Genomic DNA, 21,413 nt, shown 5'->3' with positions numbered 1-21,413 from the left:
GCCCATGGTCTCTCCTATGTGTTGCCAGATCAGAACAAGGAAATGGGGTAATTCCCTCCACCTTTGACAGCTGGGTGCATTAGGACCCGAATAAACCAGCCGCCGCTTGAGTGGGAGGAAGCTGCCCATCCCTGGGCTTTTCCCAGCAATTCAGGACACTCCCTAGATCAGAAGATGATAATGAGTCATGGCAAGAAAAAATGCTGCAAGACGTGGTTAAGACACACACACACACACACACACACACACACACACACACACACACCCCAACATAGTCAGTGAGAAGACACTGAATGATAATAAAAATCACATTCAATATTTGAGTTCACATAATAGCTTAGGGAAGGATGAAAAGGATATGGAAGCTTTTATCGAAAGTACAAATGTAGCTCGAGATAAATTACTGTATATTGATACTGTGTATGAAACTCCTTAAATAATAGTAGCTGTGTCATCAGCAACAAATAGTTGAATCTTCGGAAACACTAAATTCCTTGTCCAACGCAGGGGGATGATCATATCCACATGACATGTTGTGAGTAAAGAAGGTGACACCTGTGCTGTTAGTGACAAAAATCGGTCACAACAGGGCTGTGCTGACGCCCCGTTCTGACTGTGCTCCTTGTGCTCCACCACCATCAGGCTGATACTGGTACCAAGCAACCCCACAAACTCTCCCCGCAGCCTGCGAGGATGGAGGTGAGCTTGTGTGTCCAAAACTGCATCCTACTTCTTTACACAGTATTTGTGTTTACATAAATTACATTAGATTTATACCTAACATTTGCTTTAAATCTCACATTCTGTGCATTTCTCCACTGCAAAGGAGCCATGGCCCAGGCAGCATTTGGAGCGAAAATGAAAGGCTTTATAATAAATATTACCCTTTGTGTGTGCATGGAAAATGGTCCCTTTCCCTCGTTTTCCCTGAGGGCACACTATTTTGGCTTTATTGTGACACTTCACTGTGACACTGCAATGAGGGAAAGCCAGGCTTTACATGTCACTGAAAGAAATGCCACAAAATGCTAACATATCTTCTCAAGGTTGCCAGAAATAATTTCCACTGGGTTGTGTTTTCCCATCTGCGGAGCTCGGAAATGTTAAGGAAATAAATGAGCTCTATTATCTATATTTTTCTAGTAGATGAGAAAGAAAGAGAAAAAATACACTCAGCCCTGCATTTATTGTTCTATTCAATCAAACTGTTGCTTTAAACATGCCGAGTCCCTCAGGGAACTTTATCAATGCCCCAAATACCTTTCAATGCCGTATTTCACATCTGTGGTTTTGATTTTATTAAAATATCTTTAAAAGATTTGTATTTTTACTTGTAATTTTGGGGGACATATTTGAAAGATGCTTGCATTTAGAAACTCAAATTCTAAGTGGAAACAGTACTCCCTTTGATGACAACATATGGCTGAAATTTTATTCAAAAACTGACTAAGGAAGACAACAATTAGATAACATTAAGGACAGGCATGTTGCTGGAGGTACATAGAGAAGTCAATTTCACTGGCCTTGCAGGTTTCAGGAGGGAGCACAGTAGAGGAAGGATCTGTGGATCCCCCAAAGTGTATGATGAGCAATGGGCTCCAGCACAATTTTCCAGCTTACATTCCACAGTAATAAACCCTCAGAGCAAGTTACCAGATGATCTCTGCCACACATTTTAAAATGTAGGGTCGGCAGTAGATATATTTGGAGTATGTTCCCCCCCCAAGGAATAAACAGAAAAACAAATGGAAGTTATGACTCTCTGGGTCCAAGGAAACTATTTACATGCTCCAACATGTCCATGGAAAATTCATAGTGGATATTCCTACTGATTTCTTTGAATGAAGCAGAATACCACAGACTCATGGAAATGGCTCAAGATGGATGAATTTGAATTAAGACTGGGAAAAAAACAAAGGTATGATGATTGAAAGAGGAAAACAAAATTATACTACTATTTTCAGAGACATGATTGTGTTGGAGGAAAACCCAAAAAAATCTATAGATGAAATATTCAGATAAGGAAGTCAATTTAGTGAGGTCACTGTTAAAAATGCTTTGAACTTCTATGAACCAGCAAAAAAAACAAAACAAAAACAAAACTAGAAAAACTTTAAGATAAAACTGTTTATGATGCACTGAAACATGCAGTACTGAGGAAGAAATCTACCAAAAGTTGTGCAAAATTTATACAAAACAAATAACATTTTGAGAAAATTAAAGATCTTATACATGGAGGAATATAAAATGTTCATGGAATAAAAGACTCAGAGCTGTGCAATTTCAATTCTCCACAAATGCATCTACTAGATATGCAACCCCAAACAAAACACCACGAAGAATTTGTTTTTTCAGCAATTAACAAGTTAACTCTAAAAATTGTATGGATGTAAAAATAACCAACAACAGCCAAAAAAAAAAAAAAAGTCATGAGGAAGAACAAGGAAGTTGAAAGACTTATAGTTTTGGATGTCAAAGTTTATCATAAGCCTGCGGTACTTAGGATAGGGTGTTATGGGAGCAAATATGAATAAGTAGATAAATGGAACAGAAATTGGGTCCAGAAATAGACACACACACATGGTCAATTTATGACAAAAGTGTCTTTGGGAAAAGGGCTGTTTCTTCAGTAACTATAATTGGGTCAACTGGATATTCATCTGAAAAAAAAGTCTTGATTCCTCCCTGTGGAATATACAACAAACAATTCCTGAATGATTATAGATTTCAACCATGCACTATAAAACAATAAAGCTTCTAGGAAAAAATGTGAGAATATCTTTGTGATTTGGCAAAGATTTCTTTTTTTTATTTTTGATGAGGGGAAGAGCCTACTTATACAATGATAAACAGTTAGATGAGATTTAACAGGGAGGCAGATCTATGCATATCTAAAAAAGAAAAAAGCAATTTCTTTTTTATTCTTTTTTTTTGGGGGGGGTCTCTTTAGGGCCATATCCACAGCATACAGAAGTTCCCAGGCTAGGGGTCCAATTGGAGCTGCAGATGCCAGCCTACACCACAGCCACAGCAACGCCGGATCCAAGCAGTGTTTGCAAACTATGCCATAGCTCACGGCAACACCGGATCCTTAACCCACTGAGCAAAGCCAGGGATCAAACCCGCATCCTCACGGATACTAGTCAGATTTGTTTCCGCTGAGCCATGACGGGAACTCCAAAGATTTCTTAGAACATCTTAAACCTAAAAACATTTGTTCATCAGAAGATACCAGTCCCCCCACCCCATATTTATTGTATAATCCTATCAATATTGTGTTTCTTGATCTGTTTCTATAAGCATGTTTGATTCACTGAGATAGGTATGTGCTTCTATATGTATATTTATACCCTTTAAACAATTTTTAAAAGGCCAAAAAGAGGCCTTCCCGTCGCGGCACAGCAGAAAACGAATCCAACTAGGAACCATGAGTTTGCAGGTTCGATCCCTGGCCTCACTCAGTGGGTTAAGGGTCCGGTGTTGCCGTGAGCTGTGGCGTAGGTCGCAGACATGGCTTGGATCCTGTGTTGCTGTGGCTGTGGTGTAGGCCAGTGGCTGCAGCTCCAATTCGACCCCTAGCCGGGGAACCTCCACATGCCGTGGGTGCGGCCCTAAAAAGACATAAATAAATAAATAAATAGCCAAAAAAGAGAACGAATTCCTCCAAAGAAATAAGAATGACAATCGATTTGAAAAGTGGGCAAGGACACATCACAAAAGAACTAATGCACAAAAGATGAGGCGGGTGCTCAGGGTCTTTTGTCTCCAGGTAAACACAAAAACATCATTGGCTTCTTGGCAAAAAAAGTGGGAATTAGAAATGGCCTCTCTAAAACTCTTCCTTTCTATCATCAAGATAGTGATTCCCAGACACTATATTCTAGAAGAAATGACAATGACTAGGGCCACCCTTAAAACCTAAAGGATGCATGGCAGGTGGTCCCTAGAACTTCTTCATTAAATTCACCAGTAAGAGGCTCTAACAAGACTGGTCCTGCTGGTTGACAGCAGGCTGCCACAAGCTCAAACAAATACTACTTCTACCTGCAGCTGCTAGACCAAAATATGGGATCTTTGCTTTAGCAGACTAACATAGACTCAACTCTGTGCTTTGCAGTTACTGACATGGCAAATAGATTCTCTCCTATCTCAGAGGGCAGAACCAGGAGCAGTTAGCATTGCAGTAATAAGAAAAAGAGTGTAGATCCACAGCCCACTGGGGCCTGTGCAAATCCTGCTGCCTCGGCCATGACACAGCATGAAGGGACTGGGAGGATCTGGGCATCCTACAAAACACCACTTATCTAGACAGCGTTGATGACAACAGAAAAGCAAGAGGTGGCAAGGGTTTCAGAAGTTTTGGCAAAACATCATCAAGGCCTTGGACCACGGAGCCCCCACGAAACAGGGGCCCCCACTAAGACTGAGTCGGCTACCCTCAAAGCCCAGTGTCCAGTCTGCCAGGAGAAGAGGTCAAGGCTAGGTCCCCAGCAGGACACCACCCCTTGAGAAAGCCAACCAGCCACTGGACTTTTCCCTCTGGAGGGGGCAGCATCTCAGTGCTGACGGGAATTAACACATACTCTGGGTCCATTTGCCTGACCCATCTTCAGACCCTTGGGTGGTACTGTTATCAAATGTTCTACCAACAAGAGTTCCCATACAGCTCATGGACCAAGACACCATGTTAGGCAGATGACCACAGTAAGAAAACTGGCTACACCGTTAGTATCACCGACCACACATCCTGGAAGCTCGGGCCTACTGGAGGGACAGGCTAACCCCTGGAAGGCAAAGCTGAGATGCTGGCTTGCAAGTGACACTCTGCTGAGAGGGCAGACCTTCCTGGGGGCAAGATACAGTCTCAACGATCATTACATAATGCGCAGCCCTCCACTGTCCAAGAACTAACAGGTGTAATTGGGAACAGCTCGGTTTACCACAACTCCCGGAAACCAGCTTGAAGGATCTGTACATACCTCACCTCAAAGCTAGGCTGTGTGCATCTGAGATCCCAGTCCACTCAGGGAGGGCTTCCACCAGGGGACACGCAAGAGTCCTAACAAGCGGTCAGCTCTGACTGCCTTGCGGTCACCTGGGCTTCTTGGGCTGGGAGACCAGCAGTCCAGGGACAGAATCACAGCCCTGGCGAGGGTAACTGACCCTGATCGCTGGGAGTAGCCAGGCTGCGATTACATTTGGGGACCAAGAAGAACACACGTGGCTAAGCGACCCACTGAGGTGCCTCCTGGTTTCTTCTGGCCCAGACATGACAGTGACTCCTGAGCAGCAGCCAGAGGATGTGCAGGTCGTGCTGACTAGGGCTTGGATTCCCTAGGGACCAAGTCTGACTCCCGCCACCAGGTAAGCGCCGTAGCTGAGCAGAGGAGCATGCCAAGGAGGAAGGGCATGGGGTGAAGAGGAAGTAGATGAGGAGCAGGGCGAATGCTGCTGAAGAGCAGCCTCAACATCAGAGCCCCCGGGGGAAGCAGCCGAGGCTTCCATAGCAACCGCATCACTATCTGCCTCCTGCTCTGCCCAGCCCTCTCCCGGCCCCTGGACCAGCTCCTAGGGAATCAGGAGACAAGTCATTCAAAAAGGCCTCCTGATGTGGAGAGAGTCGCAGGCCACTGTGATGACAAATTCCCTTTTCCCTGGACCAGACCAGGAGATGCTGATCCTTCTGGGAGGACAGCCCCTGAACCCAGGCCCAGCTCTCCCAGCTGTGCGGGGGGAACTTGTGTCCGTGCTCATGTTTTCAGAGCTGTCAGGCTACAGCGTGCCCTGTGGCGAGCCTGTGATTGTAGCTTCTCCTATTATTACTCGTGTCATCAATCCAGCGTCAAAGTTGTTGCTAGTTATTGATGGTTGGTTTGCTGTCATGCAACACTGATTCCATTGGCAAGGTTGTTTGATAATATCAGGTTTATAAGAGGGGAGAATTTTTTTTCCCCAAAAGGCCAGAACTAATAGAGGCTTTTTCTTCCTCTAATTGGGATTAAGTTTTGTGAATGAGAAATTAATTGCATAACACCCACAACAGATTTTTCATAGTCAAGCTGTTAAGAGCCACCCTGCAATAATAATAATAATAATAATATTACCACCACCAACAACAATGATAAAAACCTGCTCTGATCATAACAGTGTGAGGAGCTAAGAAGACCCCCTCAAACTCGCTGCTGCCCCTGTGCTGGCTGGACACCCTCCTCTAGGATGTCACTCTGGCAACAGTGTCAGAATACATCAATTCTTTGCCACCATGGGGTTTGCACTTACCATGATTCTAAACTTAACACTCATAGCTCCCAAGTGGCTCAGGGTTAAGAATCAGGCATTGTTACTGCTGTGGCTCTGGTTACTGCTGTGACATGGGTTTGAATCCTGACCCGAGAACTTCTGTATGCCACAGGCATGGCCAGCAAACAAACTGAAAAACCAAAAATCTTGGGAGTTCCTGTTGTGGCTCAGCAGTTAGCGAACCCAACCAGCCTCCATGAGGACTCGGTTCGAACCCTGGCCTCACTCAGTGGGTTAAGGATCCGGCATTGCCGTGAGCTGTGGTGGAGGCCACAGACTCGGCTAGGATCCCTTGTTGCTGTGGCTGTGATGTAGGCCGTCAGCTACAGCTCCGATTAGACCCCTAGCCTGGGAACCTCCATATGCCGCAGGAGCAGCCCTAGAAAAGGCAAAAAGACAAAAAAAAAAAAAAAAAAAAAAAAAAAAAAGGACCCACACACAAAAATCTTAACCCTCTGAATTGTCATTCTCTCTCCCAGGAACCTGGAAACATGTACGAGGGCACAGAGACTGTTTCTTGTTCACTTTGGTCTCCTGTGCATCTATGAGGCCGGGGTCCCGTGTCCTGCATGGCACATGTTCCCTGAAGTTGAACTCCATCCACATGGAAGCACCGCCCACCCCCCATTGATCTAGTGACTGATCTAGTCGCCTCAGCCCGGAGGGTGTGCTTTGGGAGGCAGGTGACAGGGGCTGGGGGCAGGGTAATGAGTGGGTGAGTCAGGAAATCCTAACTGGTCCACAAGAGGACTGACAACTGGTCACTCCCAAAGTGCTGTCTTACGATGGCAGATCAGTCAGTTTTAAAGAGTTCAGTCCTCACGAGCCAAATTTTTAAAAGAAACAATATTTAACCATCCATTAGAACACACACTAATGCACCAAAATTTGGAAAACGGTCTAATAGAAAATATAAATGTCCTCTAAATCAACTATACTCCAGTAAAATTTAAAAAACTTGTTCTCCAGTTTATGCCCAAAGAAAAGCAATGTATCTCAATGAAATCATGTGTTGCAGCCAAACTCCTTTTAATTGCCTGTGGTTTGACTGATCCATGCAGTTGATGTACAGCCCAGCTTCGCCATGAAATATGTAAATAGCTCATTGACCTCTTCAGAAACATAACATGATGTGTCATAGGGGTTTCCCCAAAAGAAGAGAAGCTCAGTATATTAAGATAAAATTAGGAAATTAGAGACAGCAAGAGGTGGTTATTATGTGGATTTCAGAATCAGGATATCAAAAGAATTCACAAAGAATTTAAATATAAAGGGAGATTTGTTGTTGTTTACTGATAAATTTGGCTTTATTAAAGCCACAGTTTGTTTGTTTTTTAATTTATTGAGTAATACTTCAAGATACTTGCTCTATAGCATATAAAAAATTAAGATTTATGTGGTTTTATATTAATTTTGTCAAACAGCTGTATGAAACTAAAAGTACTAAGAAAAATTAAACAAATAATTTTGATCATGAATAAATATAAAAATGAAATTCACATAATTCATGAAGGTCCACCTTACCAAAATGGTGATTACATTTGAGGAGCCAATACTTAAAATTGCCTCACTTAAAAAATTTTTAAAGATGATTGCATCATCTTAGTTTCTCCATAAGTATTTTACTATAGATTGTGTTTCCTAAAAATATTAATAGTGGTTGTATAAGAATAGCTTTAAGAACTTAAGTTAAATGCATTTGTAGAGTTGAGTTCAAAGTTATTCTTTTCACCCAACTAATTAGGCAAAAATCTGAGTTTTTTAAATTGAAATTTGTATTCCTAACCAAAAAAAATGATAAAATAATTAGGGTGGTGAAATTTCATGATGATGAGGATAAAAATCCTGTGCTTTATCTTTGTATGTTAGTATATGGTAAGACCATACACATTAATTTTTTTGTGAGTCTTCACAAATACCTAGTTTCATGTTATTTTTTATTTTTTTGTCTTTTTAGGGCCACACCTGTGGCATATGGAAGTTTCCAGGCTAGAGGTCCCATCGGTGCTGCAGCTGCCTGCCTACGCTGCAGCCACAGCAACACGGGATCCTTAACCCACTGAGTGAGACCAGGGATTGAACCTCCATCCTTATGGATACTAGTCAGGTTCTAACCTGCTGAGTCACAACAGGAACTCCTAACAAATAGTTTTAGAATAAATTAAAGCAAACCACCTCCAATTTCCCTAGCACAATATTCCACATAATTTTATTGAGCAGCTGAGCTACCAGCAGAAATTTTGTCAGCAGAATATACTTGCAAAAATGGTTAAGATTAAAATAAGCGAGAGGCTTGGTGCTGTGTCAGCAGGGGTTGGAGGTGCCCTGTTCCCCAGGCTGGGTCCACAGACTGCAGGGTCCCCCTTTCTGAGGAGGAACCAGCCTGCTGCTCAGCTTGTCACTGGGGGAAAGTGTTCGAAGTGCCAAACCTCCAACTTGAAAGAAAGAGAAACTTAAATGCCAGTATCATTATATTATTTTCAAGTCACTCCCATGAATGAGATGCTTTAGTCAACCTGCCATTTAATTGACATCCTATTTTATTTTGTTTGGAGACACACTGGATGCTGACATCCTGCATGTCCCCCTCCCTGACTTTCTACCTTGTTCACATGGATTTATACTGCACACATGTGTGCAGAGCAGGGCCCGGGCCTTCCTAGAGGTCATGGGGTGTTTGTTAGGATCATGTGGGCACCGTCTCCACAGCTGGAGGTGGAACGGAGCCTTCTATGTGCACTTTCAAGGAAAGAAGACACAGTTAACTTTGTCCCAGGAATTGGAATTCAAAGTGAATTTGAACGATCTGGCTATCTAATAACCAGAATAAGAACATTATGTTTTCATAGAGGTTATTCACTGTCACACTGGACCAGGACCCAGCGTGGCCAAAATTTCTTTTCAAAAAGTCCATTTCAACCCTCATCTCTGATTGGCAACATCAGGCAGGGTAAGTGTGTATCTGTGAAAGTCCAACAGAAAAAGTCTTCCCTAAAATTACTCTTGATCAAAAATAACCAAGGTAGGAGTTCCCATCATGGCTCAGTGGTTAACAAATCCGACTAGGAAACATGAGGTTGGGGATTCTATCCCTGCCCTTGCTCAGTGGGTTAAGGATCTGGCGTTGCCATGAGCTGTGGTGTAGGTCGCAGACGTGGCTCGGGTCCTGCATTGCTGTGGCTCTGGCATAAGCCGGCGGCTACAGCTCCGATTCAACCCCTAGCCTGGGAACCTCCATATGCCACGGGTACAGCCCTAAAAAGGACAAAAAGTCAAAAAAAAAAAAAACAAAGTAATTAATATTTAATGTACAATCACACAAATACACTTGAGATCATGTGAATTAGCCAGACAACTCAGGGGAAAAAAGCATATGTGGGAAACTTGTAAAAGAAACTATCTCTACTCTGCGCCAGGTCCAATCTATCAAACACTAAGTTCCTATTTATGTTGGTGGCACAGACACATCCGTAGTAAATGAAGGTGATCTCACTTATTTGCAAAGTAAAAATCCTGATGCGATGGGATGGATTTTGCAGCTTCTCTGTTACAGTGGGTCCGTCACCCCTAGAAACATCACACTGGTAGGACCAAGTACATTGGGTAGGACTTTAAACGAAGATCAGGAAGCATAAAGTGCCACCTATTTAGGACCATAATGAATAAGCACGGGTGTTCTGGTTTCCAGTATGAATATTTATTTTCCTTTTTCCCAAGATGCAGACATGAACTCCTTATAAGGAGCAGGCTCTGAATGCTTATTGAGAATGACAGAGTGAAGCCTTATATGTTCAAAAATTTGATGTAAGGAGGAAATGTTTTTACATAGATAATTATAATCAGAAACTAACATAGTTGCTTCTCTCTCTCTCTCTCTCTCTCTTTTTTGGCCATGTCTATGGCATGCTGAAATTCCTAGGCCAGAGATCAAACCCGTGCCATAGCAGTGACAACGCCAGATCCTTAACCCACTGCGCCAACAGGGAACTTCATGGCTTCTTTCTCTTCAAAAGTATAATTCACTTACTTAGATGAAATTTGTGTATGATATTCTTTATATGTGATTATCTTTCGGGAAGAAAGACATTCACGTTATTTTTTGTCATCTAGAACAGAGGTTATCTATGTTGACTTTTTCATTCTTCACTGACCTCTTTTTCTGCCCATTCCAACCGTGGTTGCTACTAGAGGTAGTTCCCAATGTTCAAAAGAAAGGATTTCTCAGTTTCTAGTAGGTGGGTCTAGTAGGATCACTTAGAGTAGAAGTTTGCAGAAGGACAGGTGATGTGAGAGGAAGGAAAGGTGAGAGGGCAGGGGAGAGAGTGTGAGATGGAGACCCCAAGGGGGCAGGGAGGCAGGAGGAGGGCAGCAAACTGGGAGTGCCTGTGCACCTGTGTGTGTGTGTGTATGTGTGTGTGTGTGTGTGCATGCACACATGTGCTGGGCACACAAAGACCAGCAGAAACAGACACAGAGAATAACATGAAGAAGGAAAGACCAGGAGACACAGGCTCACCCAGGGAGTGAGAACAACACATACCAGGACCCATGCAAACATAGAGACATAACCCCATCAAGTAATATGGCATTTCTTTGGCTTTGAAAGTGATGAAAAACTCTTTCAGAGCATGTAGCTGTTTGAACAGTGGTACAGCCAGGTAAGGACTCGGCATTGTCATTGCTGTGGCTCTGGTTACTGCTGTTGTGTGGGTTTGATTCCTGGTCTAGGAATTTCCACATGCCATGTGCACAGACAAAAAAAACCTCAAAAAACAAACAACAACAACAAACCAAACAAAACCCAAAGAACAAAAAACTGTACAAAAAAAAAAAAAACAACAAAAAAGCAACCCAAAGAACAAAACACAAAGCACCCTACCAAAAAAAAAAAAAAAGAAAAAAAGAAAAGCATGTGGCTGTTTTATGACCTCTATTGTAAGTGTCAATTTTATGTCTTGACATTTACCTGAATGCAGATATTTGGTCCATAAATCTAGCTCCTTAGTTCCCTGAACTGAAAAACTGAAACCTACGGAGATACACAAGGTCTCTGGTATGAAAAGAATGTCTGGTCTTTGGAAAGCTTCCATTCATCCCCCTCAACTCCACTGGAACATAGGAGGAATCATTTCACACAACTGGCTGCCGAGGTGGATTAACATTTAAAAGGAGGATCAAATGTTAAAATAGTCAAGTGAGCACCGAATTAGTAGGAATCGCCTTCTCTGAGATGCTGTTGAAGTGGCATGTATATAAATGTATGTGTAATCTCTGTGCGTATGTGTAAGTACTTACATCCACACACACAAATCTGTGGAACGTTTGGCAGCCAAGTTTCCTACTGAATCAGAAATAACTTGCTTTTAAAGGCTGCACATCTCAGCAGTCACCCCTTTGAGAAAAGGGACCCCAAGGGAAGGTTTGAGAAGAGAGGTAACGTGGTCTGATGGTTCCGGCTGCTCTGTGGAGTGACAGGGGAGAGAGGACAGAGGCCGGCAGGGAGGAGGTGGCTGCCACACCAGGCGGGAGCCGGCTGAGAGCAGCGAGGTGGTGAGGGGTGGTGGGACCTGGAGGTGTCCTTAAGATTCGCCAGCTGAGCAGAGGGTGGGGCTCCTCCTGCCCTGGGCGGCCCAGTCTGGTTAGAGCAGCTTGTGGCCTCAGTTCTGCACGTGCGGGGTCTGCGCCACCCACACACGGGATCTGGTTGGGGACGCAGACCCACAGTCACAGATGTAAGATGGAGCTTCTGGGAAGTGTGGATGTCCTGACATGCGTGTGGACTGAAGGCCCAGAGAAGATGGCCCAGAGGGGACCAGGGATGCACTCGACGTCCTTAGATGCTGGGATGCTGAGGGAACTGAGACACGGTCAGGGAGGCAGGGGGAGGTCAGGCAGGTGTGGCCTCCACCAACAGGACCTGGGGCCCTGGGGGCTCTGGAGCCATTTCCACGGACCCATCACGGGTTGACGGGGTCTGAACTCCCGAAGTTCTCACTGGGCCCCTGGGAGGTGAGCCTACACCGTGGGGTCTTTAAGGATCGGATGCTCCAACCCTCGCTTCCTGTCCTTGTGTCCAGCAGCAGTGGCTTTCCCTTCTGACTCGAGGCCTCGGGTCTCCCGCCCCCCGACTCCCTGGTGGATCCCTTCTACCAGCCACTCAGAAACGGGCATCAGGCACTTCCGGCCCAGCTGTGATGCTTTCCTGACTGCAAATGACCAGAGGCCATTAAGGGAGATGGTAACCGAGTTAAGAGCACCTCGTTTTCATGTTTAATGAGATATATTTGTAGAGGAAGACAGGAGTTGACAGTCGAGCAATAAATTAGAGATGATTTTTATGGTGAGAGAAGCCTGGCTGGTAGTCGAAGGGCTGGTGGCCCCTCTGCTGAGTAAACAGTCTTGAGTTTAAAGAACAGAAGTAGGGAAAGAATCTAAGAATTTGCCAGGAAAGAAGTGACAGGCACGCTATAAAGATAAAGAAAATTATCATATTGAATAGAAATTCCTTCGCAAGGAGTTACTAACTACATCATTCATTCTGAAAACCAACATTGGTAGACAGTGTAAAAGAGAAGATTTCTGGAGTAACACCATGTACTAGAGATACAGCCCTAAATAAGATAGAGGTCTTTGTTCCTCAAAAGTGTACAGTGTATCAAAAATAATTCCATGTGATGAATGAACGTTTTTTGTTCTTTTTTTTTTTTTTTTTGATGTCTCCTCAACCAAACACTGAACTTGAAGCCAGAAGCTCTGCTATCTTTCGAATGGGTGGACAGATGGGTGAATGAATAATAAAATAGCTATAATTCAAAGTAATAAGTACTTTAAAACAGACAAGAAAAGAAGTGCTTTGGGAACACAATGGAAAAAAATAGTAGCCAGCCCAGGAGGTCAGGGGACAACTCATGGAGAAATGACATTAGTCATTGGCCTTAAAGAATGAGTTCAGATCCTAGGAGGGAAAAGATGAAGGAGAGTGTTTTGTCGGGAATAGGCAGTAACAGAGCTGGGATGGAAAGACTGTTTTATAAGATAACAAAATAAAATAATATAAGAACTAGTTTCAATTTACTACAAAAAACAGTCTTGTACTGAGACTGGAAGAACAACATTTGGAGGTGGAATGAGTTGGCAGAAGCACGTTCTCCTTCAAGGAGAATAAAATAAACAAGGAGAAAGATCACAGCAGGAAACACAAGTGAAAAGGTAGCAAAAGAGAGCTTCCAAGAGAATCAGAAAATAGGACTAAGCGAGCGGCACATGAAGCTCTGCTTCGAGGTGGAGGCAACGGTTAGGCAACTCCAGGGGCCAAGGCTGAAAGTGCCACATGGCAGAGTTTCCTTAGTCAAGAAGGCAGCAAGACCTGACACCTGAAAGCGTCTCTGGGGTCCCACAGCTGGTCTGACGGGACCCCCAGGACCCCGGGCTGCTTTGAACCCATGTTCCCTCTACCACAGGCACCCAAGTCTAAGCTGGCGGGAGACGCATGAGAAGTCCCCTGTGGAGAGGGGACCCGCAAAGCTGAGCACACCACGCTCTAGCTGTCAACACTGTGGGACACATTTCTTCCAATTCACACTTGAAGCAGGAAAAACTGCTCCAAGATGTCAGAAATAGTATGTTTGCAAACATACCCAGTCATAAAAACGGGACTTCAAGTGGGTCCAGCTTACTTAGAAGAGAAGAGCAGTGGCGAAGAGCTCTGCCTGGCAATTCAAGTTAATCGTTCCTTCCTTCCCGGAGGGTTGAGAAGCAAGAGACAGAGTTAAATACTTTTGTGCTGCCTTAGAAATGCCTCCAGGCACATTAGGGCTAGAAGATGGAGTCCACCAGGAACAAATCAGCTGTCACAGCTGGGCAGGTGGCACGGAAGCAGCATGTTGGTTAGCAATGCATCAAGGTGACAAGGCAGCCACGGGATGTATGGAAGCCGACAGAGGCTCTGGATTTTGCTTGTGACATAATCGTGAAATACGATGAGAACAGATGACTGTAGAGGCATCCTTACACAAATTCTTTCTAATAATCTAAAAAATATTTGAGGAAGACTTGGTTGGTTTCGAACACTTCCAAGTGGTGAAAGCAAAGACTCACAGAAGACAGAGGCTTATGCCTCGTGCCACATGACTATCAAAGTTGTTTCTTCAGCATCTGCTCCTCTTCATCAAACAGAAACGCAAACCATCATTAACATCTACCCAAGAATCCATAGACCAAGAAAATGCCAAAGACACCCAGATACCTGGCTTATCTGCCAACCCTCACCACGAAAATGAACAATGGAGCGTAGAGCTTATGCTGTGGGAGCCTCTCAAACCTTCATATGCATGGTAACAGCTCAGGAATGGCTTTAGAAGGTGGGCCTGGGAGTCTGCATTTCTAATGAGCACCCAGGGGGAGGGCTCCCAGCAGCCAGGCTCTGGGTTACCTGTGCTTCCCGAGGGGGAGGGGGCTCCCCCTCTGCAGGCCTGGGGCACTGTGCTGGGGCAGTGACGTTACCACATAATTCCTTGGTTTATTATATCCATGTGCTAGTTTTGTCCCCACCGCAATAACTGGGGCCACACAGGTGCAGAAGCAGTGCTGGATGAATGGAAGTCAAAGGAGATACTCTGTCCTCAACCAGGAGAGGCACGTCCTGCTGTGTAGAAAGATTTGTGTCACACGAAGAGCAGAGCTCAGTGGATGAAAAAATTATCTCTGTGGGTGAGCTCTGGAAATCGGAAAGCCGCAGTGAAGTAAATCTTCCGTGCGGCCCCAGGGGTGACATTTGTCACAGGTTTGGAAAAGGTCTGACTTCTAGAGATGTCCCATGCCTTAGCTTCCGAGAACCGCTGGCTGACACCAGCCACCGATACCCTTGTGATAACATTGGAACATGGAAAGAAAAGGTAAAGAAAATAAAGCACATTTTCTTCCTTTTTTGGGAGGAGGGAAAATTCATCTGAATATTTACTTACAACCCCATAGTGTTTTTCCAAAATGCAGGCATTACAATGTAAAAGAGAACATGTACAATTAGGCTACAGAGCCATCATTTTATACCTGCAACCTGGAAAACACCCAGTGATCCAGTCTCTAAGCTCACTGCACTATGAAGGGCTGGGGGCCTGTTGTTGGCCCAGTTCTAAATGCCTGCCCTTGGCCTTGGGTGGACGCCAAAAATGACACCAGCTCACTCTCTGTAAAATGCATCTCTGAAGGACAAGCCCAGGATACCCCATCACTTGGGAGGTAGCGTTTTGAAAAGAAAAACAACCAGGATGGGCAGATATTTGTACTAACTCCAGGTACTTTAACATAGACTTAAAATCACACGTTTGATTCACAGAATAAAAAATTCAGGAGGAAAGGCATCTTTATCATCAGCAGTGCAGTGAATCAAGTAAGTGTTCTGGGGTCTGTTTGTAGGTCTGATGTATCCCACCTTAACTCATCAGTTTATTGATAAAGTTTAAGTTTAAGTAAATATTACCCCCCCCCCCCACGAAATGCAGATGATAAGATGGGATGGTGTCAGAGCAGGTTCATCAATTGTAACAAAGTACCATCTGGCGGGGATGTCGATGGCGGGGGAGGCTGGGGTCTCTGGGAAGTTCTGTACCTTCAGAACTTCAGGTCTGCTGTGAGCCTAAAACTGCTCTAAAAAAGTAGTCTATTGGGGAAAAAAAAAAATGGATGCCAGGGCCTGCAGTAACAGAGGACAATACAGGGGGGTCCAGGGAGGTGTGGGGTGTGCCCTGGACCACAAAGAGGCTCAAGCTCTTTGGTCCAGTCCCTTACTCATCAAAGACATCACTTCCCTGAACCCGGCTGGTGAGTTGAATGTGGACAGTGTCCCTTGTCCTGACTCCTGGCTGGGCTGGCTGTAGGGATCCAGCTGGACCCCAGGCACAATTTCCACATGTCCCTCAATAGGCACCTATGGATGGCTTGCGCACTGGCCAGCTCAGCGCTGACCGCAGGTACGTCAATACTGATGGAACCCAGGTAGTGGGGTGTTCTTGGGAGACAAAGAACTCTCCTTACATTTTTATTCTTGTTGAAAAAGCCTCCCTAAGGTATTTTAAGAGACGTTCTTACTCCGCTAAGTACAGGTTAATAAACTAACCCCCAGGAAGGATGATTCATGACCCAGAGTCACAGGGTCCATAGCAGCCCCCGAACCCTGTACCTGAAGGCAGTTGAGGATGGGGGAGGGGACGAGAGTGGCACCTCAGCACCCCCTCCTCACTGAGACTCACTGAGTCTTCCCTTCTAGGTTAAATCCTTATCACTTCTTTTGGTTATCGGTTCGTGTCCCCTCAAAGTGGCTTTAGGAAAAGAGGTTTCCTTTAAGGTGTCAGTTCCTTGGCTTCTGATTTATAGGTTTGGCTACATTTGGAAAGACACTGCCATGGTGAATATGGCAGATATGTTACTACATGTCCCAAATTGGCACTGAGCCCTGGATTTGGAGATCACAGCAATAAAGAAAAAGAAAGGGGTTTCTTCCTTCTTTTCTCCAACCTTGTGATGAAAACAACTTATTCCCTTTAACCCGGGTGAAAGATTTATCAACACTTCATTTCAGAAATCAGTTTTGGCCCCTTTCATTTCCTTTAGTTGTCCTCGCCAGAAATCTCTGTGCAATGAGCAGTTCCCCCAAAAATCATGACCACTAAAGGAAACTTTAGTTTCAAGAAAAAAAAAAAACAACCTGGAAAGAAAACTACTAAATATTAAGTATTTAACTGATATAAAGACTGCAGTGCATGAAATGAGTAGAAGAAAAAAAGAGCTATCTAAATAAGGTGCAGATTTTTTTCATATGTCGATTACATGTTATTAAATCTATAGCTTATTGATTATAGAACTCATAAAATAGGTAACATTTTAAAACTTATAAGAAGACACCACATGATAAGGTTTTGGATGGAGGAGCAAATGATGTAAACTAAAATGCAAAGAAACAACTAAATTACAATTTTATTACAAAACCGAAGCCAACTGGTGGACCAATAAGACCATCAAAGGACAGTGGGCTTCGACTCTAATGTAATTAAGAGCCTTGAATTCACGGCGCCTCTGTGCAGTCACATAGGAAAGCCATCTCAGAGGCTAGAATATATTTTCCTAATTAGAGAAAAGGGGTTGGGCTGGTGTAAAGCACTTTGCCAATGCAGGAGACAATTACCAATATTAGCAGATCAGTTGCTGGAGGATCAGACCAAGGATACTAGTAACAAAAGAAAGGAGCAGAGAAAATACAATGGTCATGATTTAGATGGATGCATGAGAGCCTTCTCAGCACCACCTGTAACCTGAATTGTGTTGGCGCAAAGGCTGGAAATGCTAATAAGGCATATGATTAGAGGTGGGTCTGGGGTTATAAATTGCTTTTTTAATGGTGGTGTTAGCAGCTGACATAGAGTATATGAAGAAGATGAGAATGTCAGTATCCATTTTTATTAGTGTCAGAAACAATATGCAGTATATTTAGATTAGCTTCATTTGTATCAGTATTTTTATAAGTAGTAGCTATAGAAGCAGAAACATCCAATGCATTTTACAAAGAAGAACTAAATACAGTTGCCAGTGTTCTCCACAAAAGAGCCAGAACTTTTACCTTGGGGAAAACAGGCCACATTTCCTGAGTTAATTCAGAATTCAAGAGCACAACAAATGCTGGATTCTGGATCAGAAGAAAATTTTTAAAAAATGCTAAAAATATATCCTTCCATATGAATCAGAGCTCTTTTCCAAGATTGAGACGGGATGACAGGGTCCATATCTGATCAACTTAAACCACCCAAGACACCACTTGAGACCTATGTAACCTAAGTGTGATCATAAATGAACAATAATCAATAAGTTTTATAAACTTGTTCTTAGTAAAGAAAAATAGGTGAGTTAATTTTGGTTATGAATTTCCGCAGCAATTATCACCACTTTCTCAGTTGATCTCATGACAAACTAGGTAAAACTGAGTATCAGACAAAACGTAATTGCTAGAGAATCAGGAGGATAGGAAATGTGATTTTATGTATCTTATTTTTAAACATCAAAAAAAATTTTGACCACATCCACGGCATGTAAAAGTTCTCAGGCCAGGGACTGAATCCTTGCCCCAGCAGTGACAATACCGTATCCCTAACCTGCTGAGCCACCAGGGAACTCTCCAGAAAATGTTATTTTAAAAAAAAAATTTTTTTTTGTAATTTCAGAAAACTAGGCTTTGAAAAATAGACCATAACAGTGAAACTATAGAATTTAAAAAATCCAGTTGCTAAGGACATCAAAAACAGACTATTTCTTTTTGATTTCTATTTTAGATAATTAGTATTAACTGAGTATCAGAGAAAGCCCAGCCCTGGTGGTACGAAGCTGGCCTGAGTCAGGAGTCTAGATTCCTTACTAGTTGTGTAATCTTGGGCTATTTCCATCAACTCTTTGTTTACACTGTCTTCATCTGAAAATCCATAGTTTCTACCTTGTAAGGTCCTTGGTAGGAGTGATGGGACGGAATGCTCCAGAACGCCCAGGAGTGTCTGGCTCTTAATAAACAGTCGTCTCACTGTCATTATTGATGCCAATAAACCACTTACAGGATAATTTCTATTTCTCCAGAAAGGTCACATTAAATATTTTCTCCTCACGGTTGCTTCTCTCTGCCAATGCCTTCCTTTTTACTCTGGGAATTCTGTTTCTCCTTAGGCCAAAACACCCAAGTTATTCATTCTTTGAAAATTCTCTCTTGTTTTTCAAGTTATTCTTCAAGACACATCCCTGAAAAACCCTCCCCCCTCTCCAGGAAGAGCCCGATTCTCTAAAAAGACTCCAACCGAAAACACAGTCAAGCCTTCAGCTGGGCCGCTGGAGGACTGACCCCAGAGGGCAGACGTGCAGATCCTGGCCTTGGTCATTTTCACCTTCTCTCTATCTCTCTGAAGGAGCACCCAGGCCCCCCAAATAGGAGCTGTTACCAAGAGGAGGTTTAAGAAGCAAGAATCTGAGAGGCCAGACACTGCGGCTGTCTAATCCTGTCCTGATGTGTGTGTGTGTGGGTGTGCGTATGTATTCTCTGTTCTCTCATAAAAGTTATTTGAAAGGTAAAATTCTCCATGACAAAACCAAGGCCATGGGTTTCCTACAAACGCATTTCCACAGAGAAAAGAACCTGCATGAAAGCTGGTACCCCATTCTGATGGATCCATTTGCCACTACATCCAGGAACCAAGACTTGCAGGCTGGAGGTGCTAAGATAGCGCTCCTGTAGGAAATCAGGAGCACAGTTGCCTGGAAAAACCACTCTGTAAATCCTAAGTGCACACATTGTGAGCCAGCCACTGTTCCACACCCAGACACTCACACATGCTCTCGTTTTCACACCTCTCCCTGAGGAACACACAGAGACCATGGCTGTTTTCAGAGAGGTGGAGCAGACCGAGACTGTGGGACTAGAGAGGACACAAGGGGCACATCTTGCTGACAACGTTCACCAAAAAAAAAAAAAAAAGCACCAGGACAGAAAATATACTGGCAGCACGCACTTCTTTTTAAATATTCACTTTAAAAAAAAAAAACAAAAAACTATACTTTGCAAAGACTTAGTGAAAAGAAACCCACTTGGAGTTTATTCTGCAAAACCCAGTGAAGTGGAATTTCCAGCGCATTTCCTGGAGCTCAGAGCACAGGATCTAAAGTGAAAACGCTGGGACCCACCCCAAATCCCGTCAAATTTCTACATTCAGAAATTCCCATGATTATCTGATAGAATTATCTGCTCATTAAAAAGGCACTCAGAGAATTTAGGACTCAGTTATTCCTTCATCAGGTTCAAGGATGTCGCTCAGGTACTGACCTCCGGCAACACAACAACAAACCACATCTGGGCTGTGTACACAGAGGCGGCACACCCTCCGACAGAAAGTGGTGAGCTGCTCACATTGCAGGGAAATGTTGTTGTTGAGGCAACAAAATAATAGCTTGAATTGTTTTAGATCAACAATCAGTACTTTCTCTTTGGCGTAGAGACAGAGGCTATATGAAATAGAACCACTGGCTATTCTCACAGTAAAATGAAGATTCTGACGTTTGAAAGGTACAGAATATTCTAATAATTAAAGCCAATCCATCTTACAAAAAGTAGTGTAGGCCAAACCTTACCTGAGCTCCTGGACGAGACAATCCATTGTCACTATTGACAAAAAGAAAGAAGAAAAATCAGTTTATGATGTTGAAAGCTGTGACAGAAACCTTTCACCCACATGGATCTGAGCCACAGTGACCTGACAGGTGGTTGCAGACCCCACTGGCTTGCCGTCTGGACCGACTCATCTTTTCTGGTTCTGGCTCTTTGAAGACAAGAGAGCAGGTGACCCAGAACAGATGGCTCTGGGTTAGCACCTTGGGTGACCCTGGGACCTTCCAGTCATGGATTGGACTTCCAAATACCCATCTTTAGAGAGTCATTGAAAACTACCTGAAATGTCTTTTAAATCAAATTTTCTTATTTCTGGGGAAATCTTCAAAAGAATCCTATTTACATTTTTTATTGATATTAAACAAGTATTTAAATAAAACTGGCAAAATTTTATTACTAAATATGTCCTAAAAAAAAACAAAAAAAGTCCTAAGAAGTTGTTCCATAAATTTCATTCCTGTAGGAAGAGAAGGATCTGCTTCTGCCTTGTTAATCTCAAGATACTTTTTTTTTTGGTCTTTTTAGGGCCGCACTTGTGGCATGTAGAGATTCCCAGGCTAGGGGTTGAATCAGAGCTATAGCTGCCAGCCTACACCAGAGCCACAGCAACGCCAGATACAAGCCACGTCTGCGACCTATACCACAGCTCACGGCAACGCCGGATCCTTAACCCACTGAGCAAAACCAGGGAAGGAACCCTCAACCTCATGGTTCCTAGTCAGATTTGTTTCCACTGCGCCACAATGGAAACTCCAAGATCCTTTTAAAAATAAGAGATTTGTAGGAGCAAAAGGGCTTGATTTTTCTGACATGATGAGCACAAACGAAGTTCGTGTTTACAAACACCTGCCTGCAGAGGAGAAGCAGCATATTGAGAGAGGCAACAGGTGGTTGTGGAGGTGACTCATGCTGCTCGAGAAACTGC

The 21,413-nt window shown here is 43.5% G+C and overlaps 1 protein-coding gene across 39 annotated transcripts in view; it reads right to left on the bottom strand.

The window, feature by feature from the left end:
* The window catches only part of ST18 (ST18 C2H2C-type zinc finger transcription factor), a 300,959-nt gene that overhangs the window by 72,438 nt on the left and 207,108 nt on the right, over positions 1 to 21,413 (bottom strand). For all 39 annotated transcript variants that reach the window (XR_014843833.1, XR_014843834.1, XM_085022391.1 and 36 more), the window contains one exon: positions 20,452 to 20,482. Coding sequence is in view for 37 of the 39 variants with exons in the window: in XM_085022391.1 (XP_084878517.1) it covers positions 20,452 to 20,482 (31 nt within the window). In the remaining 2 variants the exon portion in view is untranslated. The remainder of the gene's footprint in view (positions 1 to 20,451; positions 20,483 to 21,413) is intronic.

This window comes from Sus scrofa, chromosome 4, assembly GCF_054392235.1.
Source record: "Sus scrofa isolate SSC_HxYL_T2T_F1_AM1 chromosome 4, Sscrofa_HxYL_maternal_Yorkshire_Landrace_v2.0, whole genome shotgun sequence".
Lineage (NCBI taxonomy): Eukaryota > Metazoa > Chordata > Mammalia > Artiodactyla > Suidae > Sus > Sus scrofa.
This window is presented reverse-complemented; position numbering and strand designations above follow the sequence as displayed.